This window comes from Leptonychotes weddellii, chromosome 4 (assembly GCF_054177405.1).
Source record: "Leptonychotes weddellii isolate Sample4059 chromosome 4, ASM5417740v2, whole genome shotgun sequence".
NCBI lineage: Eukaryota > Metazoa > Chordata > Mammalia > Carnivora > Phocidae > Leptonychotes > Leptonychotes weddellii.
In genome coordinates this window covers 483,097-505,120 of record NC_138372.1, presented here as the reverse complement: position 1 = coordinate 505,120, position 22,024 = coordinate 483,097, and the positions used below count along the sequence as shown (strand labels likewise).

The 22,024-nt window shown below is 54.6% G+C and overlaps 1 protein-coding gene across 2 annotated transcripts; it reads right to left on the bottom strand.

Moving 5' to 3' along the window:
* Positions 1 to 7: 7 nt before the first annotated feature.
* On the bottom strand, positions 8 to 21,870 carry LOC102749254 (ATPase family AAA domain-containing protein 3). 2 transcript variants are annotated; one of them, XM_006732407.3, is made up of 16 exons: positions 21,562 to 21,869; positions 17,447 to 17,523; positions 16,217 to 16,318; positions 15,829 to 15,888; positions 14,710 to 14,779; positions 14,252 to 14,417; positions 13,983 to 14,052; positions 11,807 to 11,962; positions 10,762 to 10,818; positions 10,015 to 10,140; positions 9,681 to 9,805; positions 9,130 to 9,181; positions 8,731 to 8,801; positions 7,489 to 7,656; positions 6,268 to 6,376; positions 8 to 945 (listed from the first exon to the last, which is right to left on the bottom strand). In XM_006732407.3, exons 1-16 carry the CDS (start codon positions 21,761 to 21,763, stop codon positions 781 to 783), a joined length of 1,776 nt encoding a protein of 591 aa, XP_006732470.2. In that variant the 5' UTR covers positions 21,764 to 21,869; the 3' UTR covers positions 8 to 780. The 2 variants fall into 2 exon arrangements, with proteins under 2 accessions (XP_006732470.2, XP_081673409.1); XM_081817283.1 differs by lacking the exon at positions 10,762 to 10,818 and having other exon boundaries at positions 21,562 to 21,870.
* Positions 21,871 to 22,024: the final 154 nt, after the last annotated feature.

Below are 22,024 nucleotides of genomic sequence, written 5' to 3'. Positions count from 1 at the left end.
ACACACATTGTGAGGTATCCTGTCAAGTTTTTATTGGATTCTGGATAAAAAGACCCCAACTCCAATGGATGAAGGGCCACAGATCCTGTGGGCTAGGACAGCGCCCCCAGCACTGGACATTCCTGGCCAGTGGGCCTCTGGCCCTTCAGGCACCACCACCGGTCGCTGGCAGCTAGTTCTTACCCTCTGGGTGTATCACAGTCAGATGTATGCAGGGCATGTCCCTCTCCCTAGTTCCGGGGGGAAGCAGCTCCCACCCAGCAGCACAGGGGCCTGCTCTGCTCAGCCCTCGCTTGCTGGGTGAGACTGGGCAAGGTCAGGCCCCTACCCATGCCCAGCCCCGCTCTGGACACAGATGCAGCAGCCGGCCACAAGAGCTTAGCCAGCACCTGAGAACCAGCAGTACCAGCTGGACCACTGTCCCTGCACATGGGGACAGCGCTTCCCCCCCAGCACTGGGCCTGGCTTAGAGACTCACATCTCCCAGCAGTGTCCTGGGGGTCAGGTGACGGCCCCAGTCTGGACCACCCAGCAAGCACCACCACAGCCTGAAGGGAAAAGCCCAGGGTACAGAGGAACCAGCCCTCCCACAAAGACGCTACAACTGCAGCTGCTCCCAAGCAGAGGCCTTTAATGCTGTGCTGGCCCTGACCCGAGGAATATTTAAAAATGCTGAGGTGGGCAGCTGCGTAGGCCCATCACTGGGGGAAGTGGGCATCTTGGTGCTTCTTCCTGGCAGGGCCACCTGACCAATGTGCCCCCTGGGTATCCAGGCCCAGCTCACTCAGCCTGTGTACTTGGGGTCAGGGGCTGGTCACCCTTAGGCCTGGCTCCCTCAGCCTTCAGCCACTGCATCTTCTGCTGGTGCTGCTGGATGGCATCCTGGACCCGGGCATCCATCATGGCCTCAGTGAGGAACCCATCCTCGGAGGCATACGCCATGGCCTGGCAGGGAAAGAGAATACTGATGCAGGGCATGCAGAGGGCTTACCTGCAGGGGAAAAAGGGTCTCCCAGCCCCAGGCTTTCAGACCCTGGGCCCCACCGGTCACCAGGAACCACCCACCTGCAGGACAGGGCCAGACCCAGGGATAAGGCAGCCTAGCTGGCCCCACCCATGAGCTCGCCTCTTGGAGATGCCCTCCAGAACCTGAAGGGGTGGCAGCGAAGACTGGGATGTTGAGTCCATTAAGAGGATTGCTGGCCCGTACCCTCTACCACAGGCCTGTGCTCAGTCTCAGGAGGGGCGCGGCCTCCCAGCAGAACACACACATGCCAGCATGCCAGCAGAACATGCTTTGCTCCCCTGTGTGTGCAGGAGTGTACACACATGCATGCGTGCTTACAAGGGAATCCACAGCCCATGGCAGCCACCATCCCTGCAATGCCCATGGCCCTGCCCACATCCCCAGTTGGCACGAGTGCCATGTTCTCGCATCACCGAGTTTCTCAATGACTTTCTAAAAATAGAAAGTCTGAGGCCAGCTGTCAGGAAGCAGCTCAGCACCCCCAATGCAGACCTGGAAGGCCCCTAATTCACAGAGAGCAAAACTACCCTCAGGGCCAGGGCACAGATAACAGAACCACCATAGGCTGGCGGGGGGGGAGGGGGGGAGGTCCATTCTGACACTGAGGGGAGGGCAGGACCCCTAGGAAGAGAGCTCCCCAGGAACCCCCAGCAATTCTAGTTTGGTCAGAAAGTAACCCGCTAGGCCCAACTGCCCCTGAACGCTCAGCACCCAAAGCAGCTGGAAGCTTCCCTGGTAGGAAGGTAGAGGGAGTGCAGGATCCCCTTCCAGAATCCCAGAGTATCTGAGCAGACATATCTGCCCAAGGGGGCCAGGATCCCTATTGAGGGACGGCTGGACTTAGCAATGGGCTTCCAAAGAAATGAGGAAAAGGGGAAACCAGTAACTTTACCATGGAGAAACCTGGCGGCACCACCTTAACCAGGTCAACATCCCTGTGATGTTGTACAGACGTCACGTGTCCCCTGTCAGGACGTGACCAGAAGGCACCTCATCTCTGGGGTCTTCTCCCAAAACCCACAATCTCAGTCTAACTGTGAGAAAAACATCAGAAGGACAATCTCTGTAACACCTGACCAGCACTCCTCAAAACTGCCAGGATCATCAAAAACAAGAGACATGTGAAAACTGTCACAGCCCAGAGGAGCCCAAGCAGACATGGCAACTGAACGAGATGGGGGACTTTGGACGGAGTCCTGGAAAACATCAGGTCCGAGGTGGAGTCCACAGTGACATGGCAAATGTGCCCAGTGAGAGGAGTCACACCACGGTGGGGAAGCTCCATGCTATCCTTGCAACTTTCCTGTGAGCCTGAAATTACTGAAACATAGCAAACTTCATTTAAAAAAAAAAAAAAAAAGGCAAGCCCTGGACTCAAGGATGATGCTTACAGGAAAATTAATCAACGTGATGCACCACGTTAATAGAATGAAAGACAAACCACACGACCGTCTCAATTGATGCAGAAAATGGCAGTTGCAACGTTCAACACCCTTTCTTGGTGCAAACAATAAACTAGAGATGGAGGAAAATTTCCTTAACGTTCTAAAGGTCATTTATGAACAACCCACAGCAAATATATTATCAATGGTGAAAGACTGAGAGCTTTTCCTCTGAGATAAGGAACAAGTCAAGGATGCCCACTCTCACCACTTCTATTCAACACAGTAGTGGAAATCGTAGCCAGAGCAATTAGGCAAGAAAAAGAAATAAAAGGGATCCAAATTGGCAGGGAAGAAGTAAAATTATCTGTTTGAAGATGATATATTCTTATATGTAGTAAACCCTAAAGATTCCCCTCAAAAGTTAAAACTAATAACTAGGGGTGCCTGGGTCGTTCAGTCAGTTAAGTGTCTGGCTCTTGATCTCAGGTCACGTCTTGATCTCAGGGTTGTGAGTAAAAAATAAAACTAATAAGCAAATTCAGCAAATCTGCAGGACACAAAATTAACACACAAAAATCATTTGTGTTTTGGGGCACCTGGGTAGCTCAGTCAGTTAAGCGTCTGCGCTTGGCTCAGGTCATGATCTCAGGGTCCTGGGATCGAGTCCCATGTCAGGCTCCCTGCTCCGCGGGCAGTCTGCTTCTCCCTCTGCCTCTGCCCCACCCCCACCCCCTGCCACTCGTGCTCTCTCTCTCTTGCTCTTGCTCACTCTCACTCTCAAATAAATAAAATTTAAGAAAAAAAAATGAATCACACCTAAATGTAAGACCTCAAATTACAAAGCTACTAAAAAAAAAAACCATAGGGTAAGCTTCCAGACACTGGATTTAGTGATGATTTCTTGTCTACGACACTGAAAGCATAAGTGACAAACAAAACTGACAAATTGGACTATATCAGAATTACAATCTTTTGTACAGGGGCACCTGGATGGCTCATTCGGGTGAGCGACTGCCTTCGGCTCAGGTCATGGTCCTGGGGTCCTGGGATCGAGCCCTGCATTGGGCTCCCTGCACATCGGGGAGTCTGCTTCTCCCTCTCCCTCTGCCCCTCCCCCCGTTTGTGCTCTCTCTCTCAAATAAAATCTTAAAATCTTTTATGCATCAAAATCTTAAAAAAAAAAGGGGGGGAGGGGGGCCACTCTGCTGGCTCAGTCAGTGGCGCATGGGACTCTTGATCTCTGGGTGGTGAATTTGAGCCCCATGTTGGGTGTAGAGATTACTCAAAAATAAAATCTTACAACAAAACAAAACAAACCTTTTGTGCATCAAAGGACATTACCAACCAAATAAAGAGTAAAAAAGCAACTCACTGAAGGCTAGGAAATAACTGTAAATCACATATCTGATAAAGGGTTAGTATCCACAATACATAAAGAACTCCTAAAACTCAACAGAAAACCACCTGATTCAAAAATGGGCAAAGGACATGAATAGACATTTCTCTAAGAAAACATATACATGGCCAAAAAGCACACAAGATAGCCACATCACTAATCATCAGGGAAAAGGCAATTCAAATCACAATGCGATCACTTCACATCCACTAGAATGGCTACTATCCAAAAAACAGAAAATAACAAGTGTTGATGAGGGGGTGAGAAACCAACTCGTGTGCACTTCTGGGGGGAATGTAAAGTGGTGCGACCACTGTAGGAAATGGCATAGCAGCTCCTCAAACATTAAAAACAGTTCATCACATGATCTAGGAATTTCACTTCCGGGTATATACTCAAAGGAATGAAGAGTGGGGTTTCATCTGCACACCCATGTTCACAGCAACCACCCAAATGTCCATCTCAATGGATGAAGGGATTAACAAAATGAAATATATCCACAACGGATTATGATTCTACCTTAAAAAGGAAGAAATGCTGACACATGGTACAACATGGATGGACCTTAAGAACATTATGCTGAATGAAATAAGTCAGTCACAAAAGGACAAATACTGCATGGTTCCACTCACATGCACTACCTAGAGGAGTCACATTCACAGAAAGTGGAAGTGCAGGAGCCAGGAAATGGGGGGGTGGGGGATGGCGGGGTGGTTAGTGTTTAACAGGATGACATTTCAGCTTAGGAAGATGAAAATGTCCTGGAGACAGATGGTGCTGATGGTTGCACAACCATGTGAATGTACTTAATGCCATTCATCTGTGTACCTAAAAATGGTTAAAATGGTAAATTTTGTTTAAAAAATAATGCTAACAACGCGGTGAATTCCCACAACCAAGTGGTAAGAGGCAGCAGGAACTCCATTGAGAAAACCATCGTAGAAGCAGCATGGGCTTCAGGGAACAAGTGCATGAGGGCCCCCCAGGCAGTCCAGCCTGGAAGGAGGGGCAGGACAGGCAGGAACAAGCCCAACAACCAGCTCTGAAAATCACCATCCAAAAGGCAGGAAGGGGGCCACCATCAGAACTCCACCATGCTGGCACCCTGACCCGGGACTTCTGCCTTCACAACCTTGGAAAATGAATGTCTATGTTTAGGCCCCCTGGGCTGTGGTACTGTTAGAGCAGCCCAAGCTGACAGACATCCTATCCTCCACCCTGCTGATTATGGAAACAGAGCCAGCGTCATGAGGCCTCGGTCCTGAGTAAGGGCGGCCCGGAGCAGAGCACCCACTGATCCAGGTGGGGACACAGTTTACAGTCTGGAGCTGTTACAGCACATAGCCCAGCTCACTTTGACTAATACAGTCCCTCTGTGTATCCAAGCTACCACATTCAAATCCAAGTAGATGCCTAATTAACAAACACATGTTCACTTAACAGCACTGTTATGTTTCTTGTGGCTGGATTGTCAGGTAGCCCCAGACAGATCTGAGCGCAGGCCCCACAGAGGCCATAATGCCGACACAAGGCCGAGGGCTGGCCGGCGGACAGGAGCTACTCGGCACCTCCACCTGATAGGGCTTTTCCCCTCTCAGCAATCACCAACCTGCAAATGCTTTCTGGATGTCTGCACCCAGGACTCCTGGGGGTCAACCAGCTCTCCTGCCCTGGGGGGTGGGGGTGGGGGCCCTGTGGACATCTCAGGAGGAAACTGGGTGTGGGGAATGACAAGAACCACTCTGGGCCGTGTGCCTTGGGCCACAGCACAAGGATAAAGTCAACTCAACCCATGTGCTCTATGCTGCCCTCAAGACCCCACAGCAAACCCGATCATGCATGGAGCAGACAATCCTCAACACCGACGGTCTCCATCTGGTGAAGAGCTAGGAAGGAGATGCCCAACCCCTTATCAGATCAGATTCACTCCTTGGTTCCTCATCTCATTTGCCCTCTGGTGAGCCCACCTTTGGCTCATGGGATGCTCCATGTGCCCCTGTGGTCCCCTATCCCCCAACTACAGAATCGCCTGCCCCAAATGTGCTAGGCCCCAGCTTGGGACAGACTCCAGAGGTTCCCAAGACATCAAGCCTGAGCCTGTGGGACCTTGATGCCCATGTGACACTTGGCTCATTTCCAGGAAACCCCACCTGATTTCAGAGCTCTATCTGATTTGGACCAAAACCACAATGACAAGGAGGTAGGCCATAATACCCAAAGCTAGTGACGTCTCCACACCCTCCCTGCGTGCGTGGGGTGGGGGGGGGGGGGGGAGGCAGAAGCAGGTGGTGGCTAGAATGCAGGACAGGGCATGACATCTGTGTGCAGAAAACCCTTCAACAGAAACACCCTGGGGGGTGGGGGGGGAGCAGGGGCCAGCACTGGTTACCTTCCAATGACTCAGTATTTCCCAATTGGTCAAGCTCACACCTGTAGTAGGGAGCACGTCCCCAGCTCACCTGCCAGGCCACAGCAAGCTGGGAGATCTCCCGGCCCGACATGCCCTCCGTCAGGCATGCAATCTCCGAACACTTCCTCCCGTAGTCAAACTGAGCTAGCTTCAAGCGCCTGTGAAGGAGAAATTCCCACGTGGTGCTCCCGTGTGGAGTATAGGATGTCTGTCAGGTCTGGCTAAAGACCAGGACAATCAGTCAAACACCCATGGAAAAGGGGCACCTGGGTGGCTCAGTTGGTTGGGTGACTGCCTTCAGCTCAGGTCATGATCCTGGAGTCCCGGGATCGAGTCCCGCATCGAGCTCCCTGCTCGGCGGGGAGTCTGCTTCTCCCTCTGACCCTCACCCCCTCACGCTCTGTCTCATTCTCTCTCAATAAATAAAATCTTTAAAAAAAAAAAAAAAAAAACCACCCATGGAAAAAAGGACTCAGAAACTCAGACCACAACCAGTGTTTGGACTGTAGTCAGGCCAGAACGGGCCACTGGGAGGCTGGGGTGGGGGTGGGGGTACTGGGGCCAGCCGGGTGCAAAGGAGAAAGGAAGCCCAGATAGTGGAACGCAAGGGCTCCGGCAACAGAGGGACAGACGGGCAGGCAAAGCCCGAACTAGAACAGAACACGGCTCTCACTGCCACCAGCGACAGGAGGGATTCAGGTCAGTGCTGCTGCGAGATCCGGCTCCCTGGAGATGGTTAAAAATAGACCCGCCTTTGCCTATATGGAACACTCTGGACAGAGCAATGAGTGAGGGTGGCCGGGACAGAATGCGGAGGGCTTCCCCATCGCCTGGTGACTTCTACAGAACGGGGGCCTTGCTATGTGCTGGTGAGGGGCCCCGGCTCCCGGGAGTCGGGCTGAGTAGTGAACAACGGGGAGTCACCTCCGAGACTGCCACGACCACCTCAGAGTGAACAAAGCTCAGCCAAGGTCTGCAACCACCACCACAGCCCCTCACTCTCCAGGGCCTGACTGCAGCCTCCACTCCTCAAAAGCCCCAAACTGTTAAGAGACTTCACGTAGCAGAAAAGGATGGAGATGCTAGCTTGTTTGTGATGACGGGCCACTGAGTCAAAAACCTGGCAAAAAGCAGGAGGCACGGGGGCCAGCAGGTGTGTACCCCTGAACCCCATGTGGACCCACAGGGTTAGGATGGGAGTGTAGCACCGGGGCCAGGAGCTGGTGGGGTACAGAGGGCCCCCCAGTGCTCAGGCCATCAGCACACTTACTGCTTTCCTTCTGTGGCTGGCTTCAGAACGTACTTGTCGAAATACATCCTCACCAGGCGCTCCCGCTCCTCCCGCTGGGGCAGGTCGAAGCGGACCATCTCGTCAATGCGGTCGTTGACGGCCCAGTCAAACTGCTCGGGCTGGTTGCTGGCCAGGACCAGCATGAACCTGAAGCCAGCACAGAGCAGGGGCTAAGGGGCTGCCCGACCTGGGCGCTGGCCCCCAAGGCACGGAGCCTCTTAAACCCACACAGGACAATTTTCTAGGAGAATCTATTTGGCGGTTTTTTGTTTTTTTTTTTAAAGACTTTATTTATTTATTTGAGAGAGAGAATGAGAAAGAGAGAGCATGAGGGGGGGAAGGTCAGAGGAAGAAGCAGACTCCCTGCTCAGCAGGGAGCCCGATGCGGGACTCGATCCCAGGACTCCAGGATCACAACCTGAGCTGAAGGCAGTCGCTTAACCAACTGAGCCACCCAGGCACCCCTATTTGGCAGCTTTTTAACCTGAAAAACCCAGGAAGGCCCAGCACTGCCCTCTGCTACCCATCCCTCCCTCGAACACCTCTCCACTGACCAAGGGCCCAGCCTGATGGGGTGGCCATTTAAGCTCTGCTGTATGGAGGAACAGGGACCCCACGGTCTGAGACCTCTGCCCCTCCCCAACCTGAGCTGCAGGGTCTGGGGTTCAGCTAGTTGAGCAGAAGGGCCAACTCAGCAGGAACCTGGCCCAGACTCTCAGGGAGTCTGAGTAGGGGCGGGGGTCTCTGCTGGCAGTAGCCATGGCAGGCAAGGGGGAAGCATATGACTGGGGGGCCACACAGCTGACTGGCGGGGCTAGGTGCCCCCTGGATGACTAGTGGGCACAGGACTGGGGGCCCTCAACAATGCAAGAGGGCAAGATGAGGGGATTCAGAAGCAGCGAGCCCCTTTCCAGAGCAACCTATGCGCCAGGGCACCTGGCCGTAGGGTGACCACCCCTACAGCCCATCAATGGAGGGCCAGCAGAGATGCCAAGTGCAGTGACCTGTGGGCAAGGACTTGCGCCTGGCTCTCCTGAGACTCCCCAGCACATCTCCTCAGAAGTCTCCACAAAAACCCCCCTGCACCCCGACCGGCCCTTCCCATCGCCCAGGCAAGTGTGCATGCCCTGTTCCAGCCCCGCCCCACAGCAGCCGTGTGAGCTCAAGCAGAGCCTCAGTTTCCCTCTGCAAAGGGACTTCGCACCGGCGGGTGGCCCTCACTTGCTGCTGTGCTGTCCTGTCCGGTGCAGGAATGCGTTCAGGGTGGCCCTGAGGTCCTCGCTGATCTTCTCCTGCGGACAAAGTTCTGGCATCAGATGGGAGGCCGCCGGGGGAAGTTAAACAAAGGCGCCACTCCATCCCTCTGAGAGCCCCACACAACAGGGTCTCCATGAGACTTAACTTCAAGGAAGACTTTAAAGACGCCCCGGGATCAATTCCTGCTTTTCAGACCAAATTTATGAAGAAAGTGCAGCTGAGGAGCAGGTCTGGGTCAGACATCATTGAGTGACCAGCAACCTCCCCGTAAAGCACAAACGCGGCCGCCGGACACCACTCCTGACCGCTCACCTACAGCCGGCTGGGCCCAGCAGGCCAGATAGAAGCTTCCAGAATACTCACAGTCGCTCGCTTCCTGAGGAAGGCGTCCGCTTCATCCACAAAGAGAAGGAGGCTGTGAAGGGAAAAGGATGAACAAGAAGTGGGTGAGGGCCGCCCAGCTGCACGCTAAGGCGCTGAGCATGCTAAAACTAAACTCCGTTTCAGGAACACAAAGTGCCGGCTAACCTCAGTAGTGGTTGGGGACCCCAGACCCGACAGGGGAATGCCCAGTGCCGGTGCTCCGGGGAAGCGACTGGTTTGTGCCAAACATCCTAATTTGGCACTAAATTCAGTATCGGGGCTGGCAGCCGCTCGTCTTCAATGTGTTAAAAGCGAGGCTCCCGTGATGAGCACAAGCCACCAGGAATCTACTCCCGGGGTGAATTTCTCCCCTGGACTCCCAACCCCAGAGTATTCCAGCCTTGTGCACAACCATGGAGACAAGCTGCAGGGAAAGTCACCGACACCGCCCCCCAAACCCACCCCCCAGCTGGCGCTCCGGTGGCCGCTAGGAACCCGGGCCATGCAAGCGCATGCACGCAGGGGGCCATCCCAGGAGGGGCCCGGCTCACCCTCGCCGGCTGGTACTGGCCCAGTCGAAGACCTTGTGCATGGCAGTCACACCGTCCCGCCCCATGGGGGCCACATCCCCGCCTGTCATGATGGCATAGTCCATGCCTGAGTGCAGCGCAAGTTTCTAGGCGAGAGAGGGGCAGGGGTGGGGGTGGAGGGCAAAGCCTGTTTACTTTCCTCCCCTCCAAATGCACTGAGTCTGGCCCCCCACCAGGTACTGCTGGGATGCCCCCTGCCTGGAAAGCTGCCCCCCCACGTGGCCCATCCCTAAGAGCCACAGCTGCAGCCTCTGCCCACGGCACCCCACCCACCTGTGTGGCCGTGCGCCCTCACCTTGGCAAACAGGGTCTTGCCAGTCCCAGGAGGCCCGTACATCAGAATGTTCCTGTACAGGCTGTGGTTCTTCTTGGTGTTCCTCGTTGCTATGGCAATGTCCCGCACCCGTGCTTCCAGGCTGGGCTGCCAGGGGACATGGCAGGTTGGGGGACACTCTGCTGCCTGTCTGGCAGCCCCAAGAGGCAGCTTACCCCAGGCATTCTACTCTAGGAATGAAAAGCTGGGGCGCCCGGGTGGCTCAGTCCCTAAGCGTCTGCCTTTGGCTTGGATCATGGTCCCGGGGGCCTCGGATCGAGCCCCGCATCGGGCTCCCTGCTCAGCGGGAGGCCTGCTTCTCCCTCTCCCACTCCCCCTGCTTGTGTTCCTCTCTCACTGTGTCTCTATCAAATAAATAAAATCTTTAAAAAAAAAAAAAAAAAGATTCTCTCTCTCCCGGGGCGCCTGGGTGGCTCAGTCGTTAAGCATCTGCCTTCGGCTCAGGTCATGGTCCCAGGGTCCTGGGATCGAGCCCCGCGTCGGGCTCCCTGCTCCGCGGGAAGCCTGCTTCTCCCTCTCCCACTCCCCCTGCTTGTGTTCCCTCTCTCGCTGTGTCTCTCCGTCAAATAAATAAATAAATAAATAATCTTAAAAAAAAAAAAAAAAAGGAATGAACAGCAGCCGCATCCTGTAGAAAACCTCCATGGGCAGAAAAGCACCTCCCACCCCAAAGCCTATTACAGCCCCCAGATGGGCAGCACCACTTACACTGAGGACGACGCCCTCCAGTGCGTCCTGAGGCTTACTGAGGAGCCGCCTGCTGACCTATGGGGCGGGGGACACAACATGGGGACAGTCAAGCTTATCAGCAGAGCCCACGACCCAGGCACGGAGCGTGGGGAGCAGCTAGACTGCCACGTGGGAACAGAACTGCCGCGGCACTCACACTCCAGGCCACATGTGACGGGGCCCCACTCCCACTCTGGACGGGGGGCCTGCGAGGCTGTCTGTGCTACTGGCCTAGACGACAAGTCCGCAGCAGGGAACCCGACGTGGGGCTCGATCCCACAACACTGAGATCATGACCTGAGATGAAATCAAGAGCCAAATGCTTAACTGACTGAGCCACCCAGGAGCCCCTTCAGATCATTTACTGATTTAGGGGCACCTGGGGCACTCAGTCAGTTAAGGGTCTGCCTTTGGCTCAGGGGTCCTGGGATGGAGCCCCGCATCGGGATCCCTGCTCGGTGAGAAGCCTGCTTCTCCCTCTGCTCCTACGCCCCGCCCCCCCACCCCAGCTCATCCTCGCTCTCCCTCAAATAAATAAAATCTTAAAAAAAAAAAAAAAGATTCTTTACCGATCTTTATTTTCTCAGTTACCCACAGTGATCACTATGGAGATCCAGCCACAGCCTGTGGGAGGACATCAAGCCGGGCAGAAAGCCTGGCTCCCCTCGAGGAAGGAAGCTCACACTGTGCTGCTTCCAGCAACTTCTCTCACAGGACGATGGCACAGAGGAGCCCCAGGATTTTGTAAACAACCCAAAATCTACCCAGGGGGACAAGTCACATTAACAAATCCACAGAGGTGACCAAGTGGACTAGGGTGAGGATCTCCTCAGTGCTGATGTGGACAGGCTCCCAGAATAGCGTCAGAGAAAAAAAAGCCACAATCAAATCCAACATGCCGGAGAGAATAGACAGTATTTGGGTAAAAAGGGGAAAATGAAGACACGTGTTTACAACCTGGCTGAAATGCCAGAAAGAACTGGGAAGGACATGCCACTCCAGGGAGGACGGGGCCCACAATTACCTGCACGGGATGCCTCAGAGCCTCCAGCACGGTGATACGAGAGGTCTCCCTCACCAGGGACGGCTTCCCCAGCCGGGCCTCAATGTACCGTCCAGCAACAGATGTGGCGTTCTTGGCAGAATAGACTCCGACGGCCAGCAGCGTCAGCCCAGCTACCTAGAGCGGGGCAGCGGGAAGGCAGGCGGAACCCACCAATCCTGCACCAGGCTGTCAGCAGTCGGCACCGCGCCCTCCCCCCATCCCATCCCATGCAAGGTGACAGCAAGGGTCACAGAGCAGCGTCCTAGCTGGCGCTCAGTTTCGCATGACCGCAGATACTTCCAGACAGACGCGATATCAAAAAGCTTATCATAACCACCCTTTCTCAGAAAGCTACTGGAGGATGCACTCCAGTAGAATTAGGGAAGCTTCCAGGCAACAGGAGCCCCAGCTACGAAGAGACAGAGAGACCCTGAGGCTCAGAGGAGACAGACTGAACACTGTGGTGGAAGCACAATCACAGGGCAGGTGACCAAGAACTACAAGAGATTCCTGGAAAGTATGCCAACACCTGGAAACGAAACTGAAACGTCTTCCCTACAAGACAAACAGCCTGGCTGCTGCAGGGGGAAGCAAGGACTCTCTAAGACCACAGGAATGAAGTTCCAGGAGACCAGGTGGTGACTACAGTGACAGGAACAAGAGGCCTGTGATGGGGGAGGTGGGGCTGGGCCGGCCCCAAGAATCCAGCAACCTCTGACATCGCCCAGCGCTCTCCAATGACCACCCCTCCGTGAGTCTACCCAGCTTGCTGGGAAGGTAAACGCTTGACTCATGAGCAGCTGATCAAATAGGAAGGATGGCCAAGGGGCATTTTCCTGCTCAGCCTGTCCTGTGCCTGGATTCCCCACCAAGGAGCTCCTGTCAGGGGGCAGGCCAGGACTGACTGTCAGCCCACAACACTGCCCCAGGCAGGTGAGGATCCCAGACTGAAGATGGACGTGAGAGATTCAACAGAGATTCAACATAGATGTTTACAACAGCTGGAAAAGTCTGTAAAGATCTGAGTGCACAGGGTGCTCAGACCACACGAGCAGTCAGAACGCCTTTAAAACACTCTGGGGGGAGGGGTTGCCTGGGTGGCTCAGTCGGTTGAGCATCTGCCTTCGGCTCAGGTCGTGATCCCAGGGTCCTGGGATGGAGCCCCACATGGGCTCCCTGCTCAGCAAGGAACCTGCTTCTCTCTCTCCCTCTGCCCCTCCCCCACCTTGTGCTCCCTCCCTCCAATAAATAAATCAAATCTTAAAAAAAAAAGAGCCAGCAGTCTCACTAGCTGCTGGTTTCCTCAACTGGCATCCTGGCCCTCCCCCGGTAGTCCAGTCCCTGCTTTCCTTGAGGCACAGCCTGACCTCCCCTGCTGCTTCTCACTGTCTCCAGAAAGAGGCTAGAACTATGCCCAAAGCAGGGCACTTGCAGAAAGGGCTTCAGAAGCCAGCAGGCCAGGAATGTGGGTGCACAGGGACGCTCACGGTCAGCATGGTTACTTGTCTCACCCTTTGTTAGGGCATCAGTACCACGTGAGCAAGTGCCCGGCCCAATGCTGACATTAGGAAGTACTTGAAGAATTGGTGGGCTTTTTGGGAACCAGTCCTGGCTGAAGCCCTCCCCTCTACCCTGAGTGCTAAGCAGCCGTGTGGCACAGCACAGACCACAGGGCCTTAGAACGTGTGCCTGGAGTCCTACAGCCTTGTTGGCTGCCCTCCGCCTCCCGCTAGAGGGTGGGAACCCTTACCGGAGCATGGTTTAAAGGGGTTCATGGCCACATCTCCGGGGCGCCCCTGGAGGTTTAGCTGGGCCCCACCCTTGAGGCTGCCAGGCAGATTTCCAGTTACGCTTTCCAAAGGGCAGCACTTCTAAGGAAGGGGGAAACTGAAGCTCTAGCACCTCTTCCCACATCGTCCAGCCCAAAGGTTAAAAAACCTACCGCCAGTGTTAACACTGAATTGCTCCCTGCGCCCCACACCCAGAGGCCGCACCGCATCCGGTTTTCACAGCAGGGGGGCGGGAGGGAAGAGAAGCAGCGCATGCTTACACCTTGGACCTGCCTGGCACACCTCCCACCACTGAGTGCAGGCACACGACCCAACGGCGACCCTGACACAGGCCACAAGCAGGAAGACGCAGCAGCAGTGTTTACCGTGGCTGTCACTTTGTCCCAATCTGTCACGAAGGTACGGAATCCTTCCCCAAACAGGGTGCCGGCTGTCCTGCAGAGGAAGCAGCGATGTGACCGGGCAGAACGATCTAGGCCCTTGGCTGGAGAAAGGGCAAGGGCACTGAAGGTCAGCCCTGAAGGTCAGCACCCGGAGGACCTGCTGAGAGGCCGCCTCCTGCCAAGGCACTGACCGAGGGCCTCCTGGCACACGTGAAGGGCTGTGCTAGGGGCCTGTGGGGACCGGCCCTCACCGGATGGACTCCAGGATGGTCTGGCGGTGCTCGGCAGCCTTCAAGCGGATCTGCTCACGAATTATGTCCGCATTCTCGCGCTCCGCCTTGGCCCGAGCCCGGGCCTCAGCCTCTACCCGCAGCATCTCGTTCTTGTGCCGCAGCTCCATCTCCCGTTCCACGGTGGCTGCCCAGGGAAAGGGCAGGAGGAGGGTGTTCAGCCCACGGCCCCCTAATCCTTCCAGTGAGGCCCAGGCAACCCTCCTCCCAGACCCTGGGGGAATGCCCGGCCTGCCTAGGCTTCTGCTACAAAGTCCCAACCAAGGAACGCAGAGCTCCTATCGAGAGTCTTGGAAATGTTGCTTGGGGATCAAAGTGCCTGAAGCAACGTGTATCCATGCCTACAGCCTGCTTTCCCCAGGGGCCTTTCTTGAGCCTAGGGCAGCTCCAAGGACATAGCCCCCAAAGCCCAACTCTACCTCGCCGCATGGCCTCCTGCTTCTGCACCGACTCCTCCTGCTTCCGTAAATTCTCCTCATTGAGAAGTTGCTGAGAAGCCACAGGGGAAAGGGAAAAGCTTTCAAAATTAGTAAACTGATCTGGGGTGCCTGGGTGGCTCAGTCAGTTGAGCATCCAACTCTTGGTTTCGGCTCAGGTCATGATCTCAGGGTGGTGGGATGGAGCCCCCGGGGGCTCCAAACCTCTCTGGGAATGATGCCCTGGGGCCTACACACTCCACAGCCCTTGACAGGCAGGTCTGAACCCCACCCAGGACATATGCACACATGCATGGGGTGGGTGGGCGGCGCAGCAGCTCCCGCCTCTAGCACAGTTCCGCCATAGGATAGACCTCTGGGCACCTCTAGTCCAGACTCACAGCTGTCCTCAAAACATTGTCTTTCCCCTGTTAAATTTACGTTTTTAAAAGAAATTTTATTTAAATTCTAGTTAGCATACAGTGCAATATTGCCCTCACCAGAATTCGGTGGTTCATCACTTACATACAACACCTGTACCCATCACAAGTGTCTCCTTCATCCCCGTCGCCCATCTAGCCCCTCCCCCACCCCTCCCTCAGCCCCTCCCCCACTCCCTCCCTCCAGGGACTCTCAGTTTGTTTCCTATCATTCAGAGTCTCTTATGGTTTGTTTCCTTCTCTCCTTTGCTTTCCTCCCTTCCCGTGTTCATCTGTTTTGATTCTTAAATTCTGCATATGAACGAAATCACGCTGTCTTTCTCTGACAGACTTATTTCACTTAGTCCAATATATTCTAGCTCCATCCGTGTCGTAGCAAATGGTAAGGTTTCATGCTTTTTGATGGCTGGGTTTCCTTGGAATGCCCAAACAGGTACAAGCATTTGGAAACCACCTCTACCATGAACTTGTCACAGCCAGGTTCCCAGGTTCTCAGAAGAACCCTCACCACAGCCAGAGCCTGGAGGCCCGTGTGTCCCGTGTGTGTGTGCATCCCTGGGACCTAGCACCTACCGCTGGTAAAACAACTCTGAATTCTGGCCCAACAGCTGCCCCCAAATATGCCTGTACTCTCGGGGAGGACAGAGGCAGCTCCCCTCCCATGCAAATGTGCTAAGCTCACCTGCTGCTTCAGCTGGTCCTCATAGCGCTGCCGGGCCAGCTTGTCTTGGTACTGGGCCCTCTAGGGAGGAAGAGGGCAGTGTGAATACAGCTCAGCTGAAAAAGCTGGTGGACGGCCTGAAACCCACATCTGAATCCAGACTTTACTGGGTGCTGGGCTCCCAGATAAGCCACCCACCTCTACCTGCTGTTAATGAGCACACACGCTTGGTACATGTGTGCTCCCCGTCACGCTCAGCACTGAGGGATCCATGGGCTTTTGATATTTGCACAAGGTCATCCCAGAGTCTCGATGGGTAACAGACCCAGACTGAATTTTGGGACCATGGTGTGCCCCAGCAGCGCTCCACCCTGGTCACCCTGTGCCCGTGGGGCCATGTGGTCCTTACAGCCTGGTGCTGCCTCGTCTCCTCACTCAGAGTCTTCCTCCTTTCTTCAGCCTGCACGCGGATCTGCTCACTCTTCAGCTGCTCCACAGCGGCCTCGTATTCCTACAGAATATACCAGTGGTTGCAAGTCCAGAGCTGGTGGGGCCTCCCTCTCAGGACTCTGAGGCTCAGGGCTCACACTGCCTCAACAACCCTTTCCCAGGTAGGCTCCAAAGGGGCTGGACAGGAGCAGGAGGGGCATCCAAAAAACACAGCCTAGACCAGCACCCCACATGCCCGTCAGCTCCCAGCTGCATGGGCACCAAGGCCCAGGACAACCCAGACCACAAGTAGTGAAGTGCCAGGAAAACAGGGCTGGGCCCCAAAGGAGCAAGATGGTCTCCTGGGGTGTCTGTCACTCCCTTCCCCAACATTGTTTCCATGGTGGCTTATGTCACGTGCTCACTTTTGTTGTTTTTTTTTTTTTTAAAGATTTTAGTTATTTATTTGACAGACAGAGACACAGCGAGAGAGGGAACACAAGCAGGGGGAGTGGGAGAGGGAGAGGCAGGCTTCCCGTGGAGCAGGGAGCCCGATGCGGGGCTTGATCCCAGAACCCTGGGATCATGACCTGAGCCAAAGGCAGACGCTTAACAACTGAGCCACCCAGGCGCCCCAAATAAATACAGATTTTTAAAAGACTATTTGAAAGAGAGCGAGCGAGGGCACAAGCAGGGGGAGGGGCAGAGGGAGAAGCAGACTCCCCAGTGAGCAGGGAGCCTGATGCGGGGCTTGATCCCAGGACCCTGAGATCATGACCTGAGCCGAAGGCAGACGCTTAACGACTGAGCCACCCAGGCGCCCCACGTGCTCACTTTTGGACTACGCTTTACAACAGCCAACGATGGACGGCAGAGCCTGTGTCTTTTCTATGCTTGCTATGTGCTCAGCATAAAGGTCCTGCCGAATGCAGAGAAACCAGGTAAGAATCTCCCTTGGGGAGACCAGATGGTCCTCACCCACACCAGCCCTTCCAGGTGGTTCTGCTGCAAGAACTCAGGCCACAAACCCAGCGCATCTTTGACCTCTTCCTGTTTCCCTCTTAACCACAAGCAAGAAGGCAAATTCAAGAAAGGAGATGTCTGAGGAACCCGCCCTGTGCCCACCGCCCACATGCACTTTCTCTTTGCAGGTCGTCCCTCCGCCACAGGGATGTGGCCTACCTCGGCCAGCACCAGCCCCACTACTCACTTTGAGCTTGGACTGTTGCTCCAGCTGCAGCGTCTGCTCCTGCATCTGTGCAAGACTCAGGGCCTCCTTGGCATGTCCTGTGGGGGAGAGGGAGAGAGTGGGTATTAGGACACTTGGGCACCAGGCAAGCATTCCTGTGTGCCAGGGGGCTTTCAGAGAGGCCACAGCTCACCTCGACCAGAAAACACACGTGCCCACCCTCATTCCTGGACCAGATCTTGTTTGGTGATCCCTCCCTCCGAGACCACTGCCCCCTTTTCCTCACCTATGTCTGCTCCACTCCCAACAGAAAGCCCCACATACAAGACCTTACCCCCCCAGCAGCTGTCACGTCCCAGAGAGCTATCAGAAAGGCTGCCCCACGCTAGTTGAGAGTAGGAGGGTCAACATGGCCGTCACGGTCCCGATTAAACAAAAAGCAGCCTGTAGCTAGAATACCTTATTTTTCGTAGTAGGTATATTTCTCTTAAGTCCCCGATATCTATTATTATTAACCTGCTATCAAACACATGCGAGTAGTACAATGAATAGGAAGTAAACAAGTTAAAAATAAGCCAATGCACACAGAATGATGGCTCTTCACAGACCTTGTGTTACAAACACACACATTATAAGGGTTTTCTGTGTGTATTTTATTCGTAAGGTGCAATTCATATCCACCAATACTTGAGTGTTCTGAAAAAAAAGCTAACTTCTGGTGCTCTCCTAGCCAAAAAGCCCGTGCATCTGGCTTCTCAAATATTTTGGTGATGACACAGTTCTCCCATACATGAGATTTTACTATAAAGAAATATCCTAATACGTAACAGTATGGAAGGAAAGTAGGGAATCCCTGTGAACCCAGCTCCCTGATAAAACAATGTACCTGGTTTTCTCCCTTTGTGTACCACACATCTATCCTTCCACCTGAGCCCCGTGACCTTACTTTCTGAAGCCTTCGAAGTAAGTTGCAGACCCCAGTACCCATCACGCCCAAGCTGCGGCAAACGCACCATTACCTAGAGCATGATTTCTGTGTGCAGGTCTGTGAGCACCCTCACACGCTGAGATGGACGGGGAGGAAGCTGCGGTATCTGATGGTCCACTAGGGCCAGCGGTGTGGAGAGCACATAGTGCCTGAGCCTGGGAAGGACCTTCAGAGCCAGTCAGGATCGGGCTGACACGGCCTCCCACACCTCACTACAAGGCTCTCCCCTGGGTCTCTGGCGATCGGAGGCACAGGAGCCCGAGGAGAGGCAGCACAAAGGCACCAGGGTCCCACATCCTGCCCCGTAAACTTGGGAAGCCACAAAGCCAAGGCTCGAACAGACTCTAGGAGCCCCTTCTGAGCAGGAGGGAGTGAAAGCACAACAGTGCTCGTCCTGCTGCAGCAGATAGGAATGTGGGTGCCTCAGGGCAACAATGCTGAGACCAGGTCCCAGCTTCCCTTGTCACTCACAGCATGACTTTAGTCAGCCAGGTTAACCTCACCTGAAAATGGGGCAATTAGAGATCCCTCAGCCACTGACTCGAGAGAGAGGAAAATGTGAGAGCAGGTAACCTTAGCACAGCGCCTGGCACCCACATGTCCCACTAATCACAAGCTACAATTTCAACACTACCAAGGGTAACTTACCACCTTGAAATCATCTAACAGGAGCTGTGCATTCCAAAGCACTAATGTAGCTCCTACTACAGGCAAGGGACTCTTTTACACCTCCACCTTCATGGAGTGTACAGACACATGGACTGGAGCACTCAGAGAGCTCAAGGCCAAATGTGCTGCTCTGACCTCCAAGGAAGGCCCAGAGACTTAGGGGATGAAGGAGCATCAGGCTGGACCCAAAGGACAGAGCAGGCGGTCATACTACAGGGAGCAGCTGAGGGCATCTTGGTTTGCCTGGAGAGAGCAGTGAGTACCAAGAAGACAGGTTTTGGAGAGGGGCTGTTGAGCAGAGAGGCAAAAGGCACCCTGGGAAGAAGGGGTTGGGGACAGGAAGAGGTGGTTCAGCAAGGCAAAAGCTCTCCCACTGGCCAGTAATTAGGCCAGGAAGGATGGCAGGAACAAAATGAAGTAGAGGGGCTCCAGGCTAGCTCAGCTGGATGGGCATGCGACTCGTGATCTTGGGTTTGTGAGTCTGAGCCCCCCCGGTGGGTATAGAGATTACTTAAAATATAAAAAAAATTTTAAAAATTAAATGAAGGGCACCTGGATGGCTCAGTCATTAAGCATCTGCCTTCGGCTCAGGTCATAATCCCAGGGTCCTGGGATCAAGCCCCACATCAGGCTCCCTGCTCCACGGGAAGCCTGCTTCTCCCTCTCCCACTCCCCCTGCTTGTGTTCCCTCTCTTGCTGTGTCTCTGTCAAATAAATAAATAAATAAAATCTTTAAAAAAAAAATTAAATGAAGTAGAGCTCACACTTAGAACAAAATCATTGGATGTAGGGCGCCCAGGTGGCTCAGTTGGTTAGGCGTCTGCCTTCAGCTCAGGTCATGATCCAAGGGTCCTGGGATCGGGCCCTGCATGGGGCTCCCTGCTCAGTGGGGAGCCTGCTTCTCTCTCTCCCTCTGCTGCTCCCCCTGCTTGTACTCTGTTGCTCTCTGTAAAATAAATAAAATCTTTTTTTTTTTTTAAGATTTTATTTATGGGTATGGTCCCCCCAGACAGTGGCCCCTGGGGGCCAGGTGGAGAATATTCTGGGGGAGTAGCTGTGGGGCACCTGGTACCAAAGACATGGGAGCTATTCAGAGGCATGATCAGATGAGGAAGAGAGGCCCCTTAGCTGCCTCCCCTCAGGCACACTCAAGGCTATTCACAAAGGCCCCCATAACTGCAAGGATTTGGGGATAGTAGGATTCAGCTTCCAAAAGTGGGAAAACTCTGAAATTCTGTGTACGATTGAGTTAATGAAATGTCACAGGAGCTGGGGCAGAAAGGTGCCACCCCCACTAAGCCCTTAACAACAAATTGGGTCACATGTTAAAAGTCTGTCATCATCTGAGGTGCCTTGATGCCCAGCCCAAAGTGGGTTTCTCAACCAACCCAATAACTGAAATTACCTTGCAAATTCAATACACCTAGTCTGAGAAGGATGGTCTTCCAGCTAGGCCTAAGTAAACAGGCCATCCTAAGCCCAGGCCCAAATATCCAGATGTTTTTAATGTCCCTCTGGGGATCTGAGAGTCAGGCACCCTTGCACCAGGATGTTCCTGCAGCCCCCTGGGGAAGGGCAGGGACTGAACCACAAAGTGCCAGGCCTCTCCCTCCTCAAACAGATTCTCCTTTATACCTGTTTATAACATGGCTTCTTAATACAGCCTCCTCTGAAAAAAGGGCATCTCTGCTTAAGCAGAAATCTGAGAACTACTGTGTCCTTTCAATCAGTGTTTATTCGCTGTCTTCTACATTCTAGGTTCTCAAACACTTAAGACTATATCCTAGAACAAATCATTAAGCCAATAAGACAAAAGATGGGAGGAAAGGAGGTAGGATTAGTGAAGGTCCGGCCAATTACCGTGCCTTGAGGGCCCTAAGTCAGGAAGGCTACCTGGAGGGACCAGGACAGACTGACCTGCATTGCATTACAGACCCCTTCAATCTGAACGCTAATGCTTTTCAAAAATAAGCACAAAGCTGCTGTATTTTCCATAAAACCAATGGCCCTCAACTGTACTTCCCTTCTCAAATGGACAATTGCTAACACCACACACGGACTGGATCTGGCCACGCTTTGGCCACGTGGAGGCAGCAAGAGGCCCAAGGAGCTTCCCTACTCGACAGTAACTGAAGACCAGGCTCCAGCCCGGGCACCTGCTACCTGTGACTTCTCAAAATCCCATCTGCACCAGTTCCTCACTGAAGGACGCTCGACAGCTTGGAAGGTGCCGAGGGTGCTGGTATCCCCAACCTCCCCGCACGCAAGGTGGCTTTGGCCAGGTTTACTCCTGTAGACCAGTTTCCCCACCCGGCAAGTGGGACTGCAGATAGCCGCCTATCCCTCAGACGACTGCGGAGCTAAATGCGCCCTAGGACCCGGCATGCCCGGAGGCTCGGTGGACTGGCTCTCCGTGGAGGAGCCCCGAGCTCCCCTGGCCCCACCCCAGACCGGGCCCCACCCTCGCCGCCGCACTCACGCGAATGCTCCAGCTCTCGCGCCGCCTTGGCTGCGCGCTCCAGGCCCGTGGGGTCAAAGTTGCTCCATTTGTCCTTGGGCGCCGGCCGATCCCCCGCGCCACGGTCCCCGCCGCCCTCGGCCCCAGGCTGAGCGGGCGGCAGGGACAGCGGTGGCCCCGTGCCTTCGCCCTTGGGACCCTTGATCCCGAAGAGCCACGACATGGCGCGCGACCGCCGCGCGGCGCGGCAGCCGCCGGGAGCCGAAGCCGAGTTGAAGCGCGCGGATCGGGGCAGCCTCCACGCGCCGCGAGCCGGTGGTCAGAGGTCCTGCGCAGGCGCGACAACGCCTCTTCCTCCCAGGCGACGGAAGCGCGTGAGGGCCGCGTACCGTGCGGCCTCCTGACTGGCCGCGGTTACCGTGACGTCACCGGCATCGTCGCCAGGATTGCCCAAACTGGCTTTGGGGGCGGGCCGTCGAGGGGC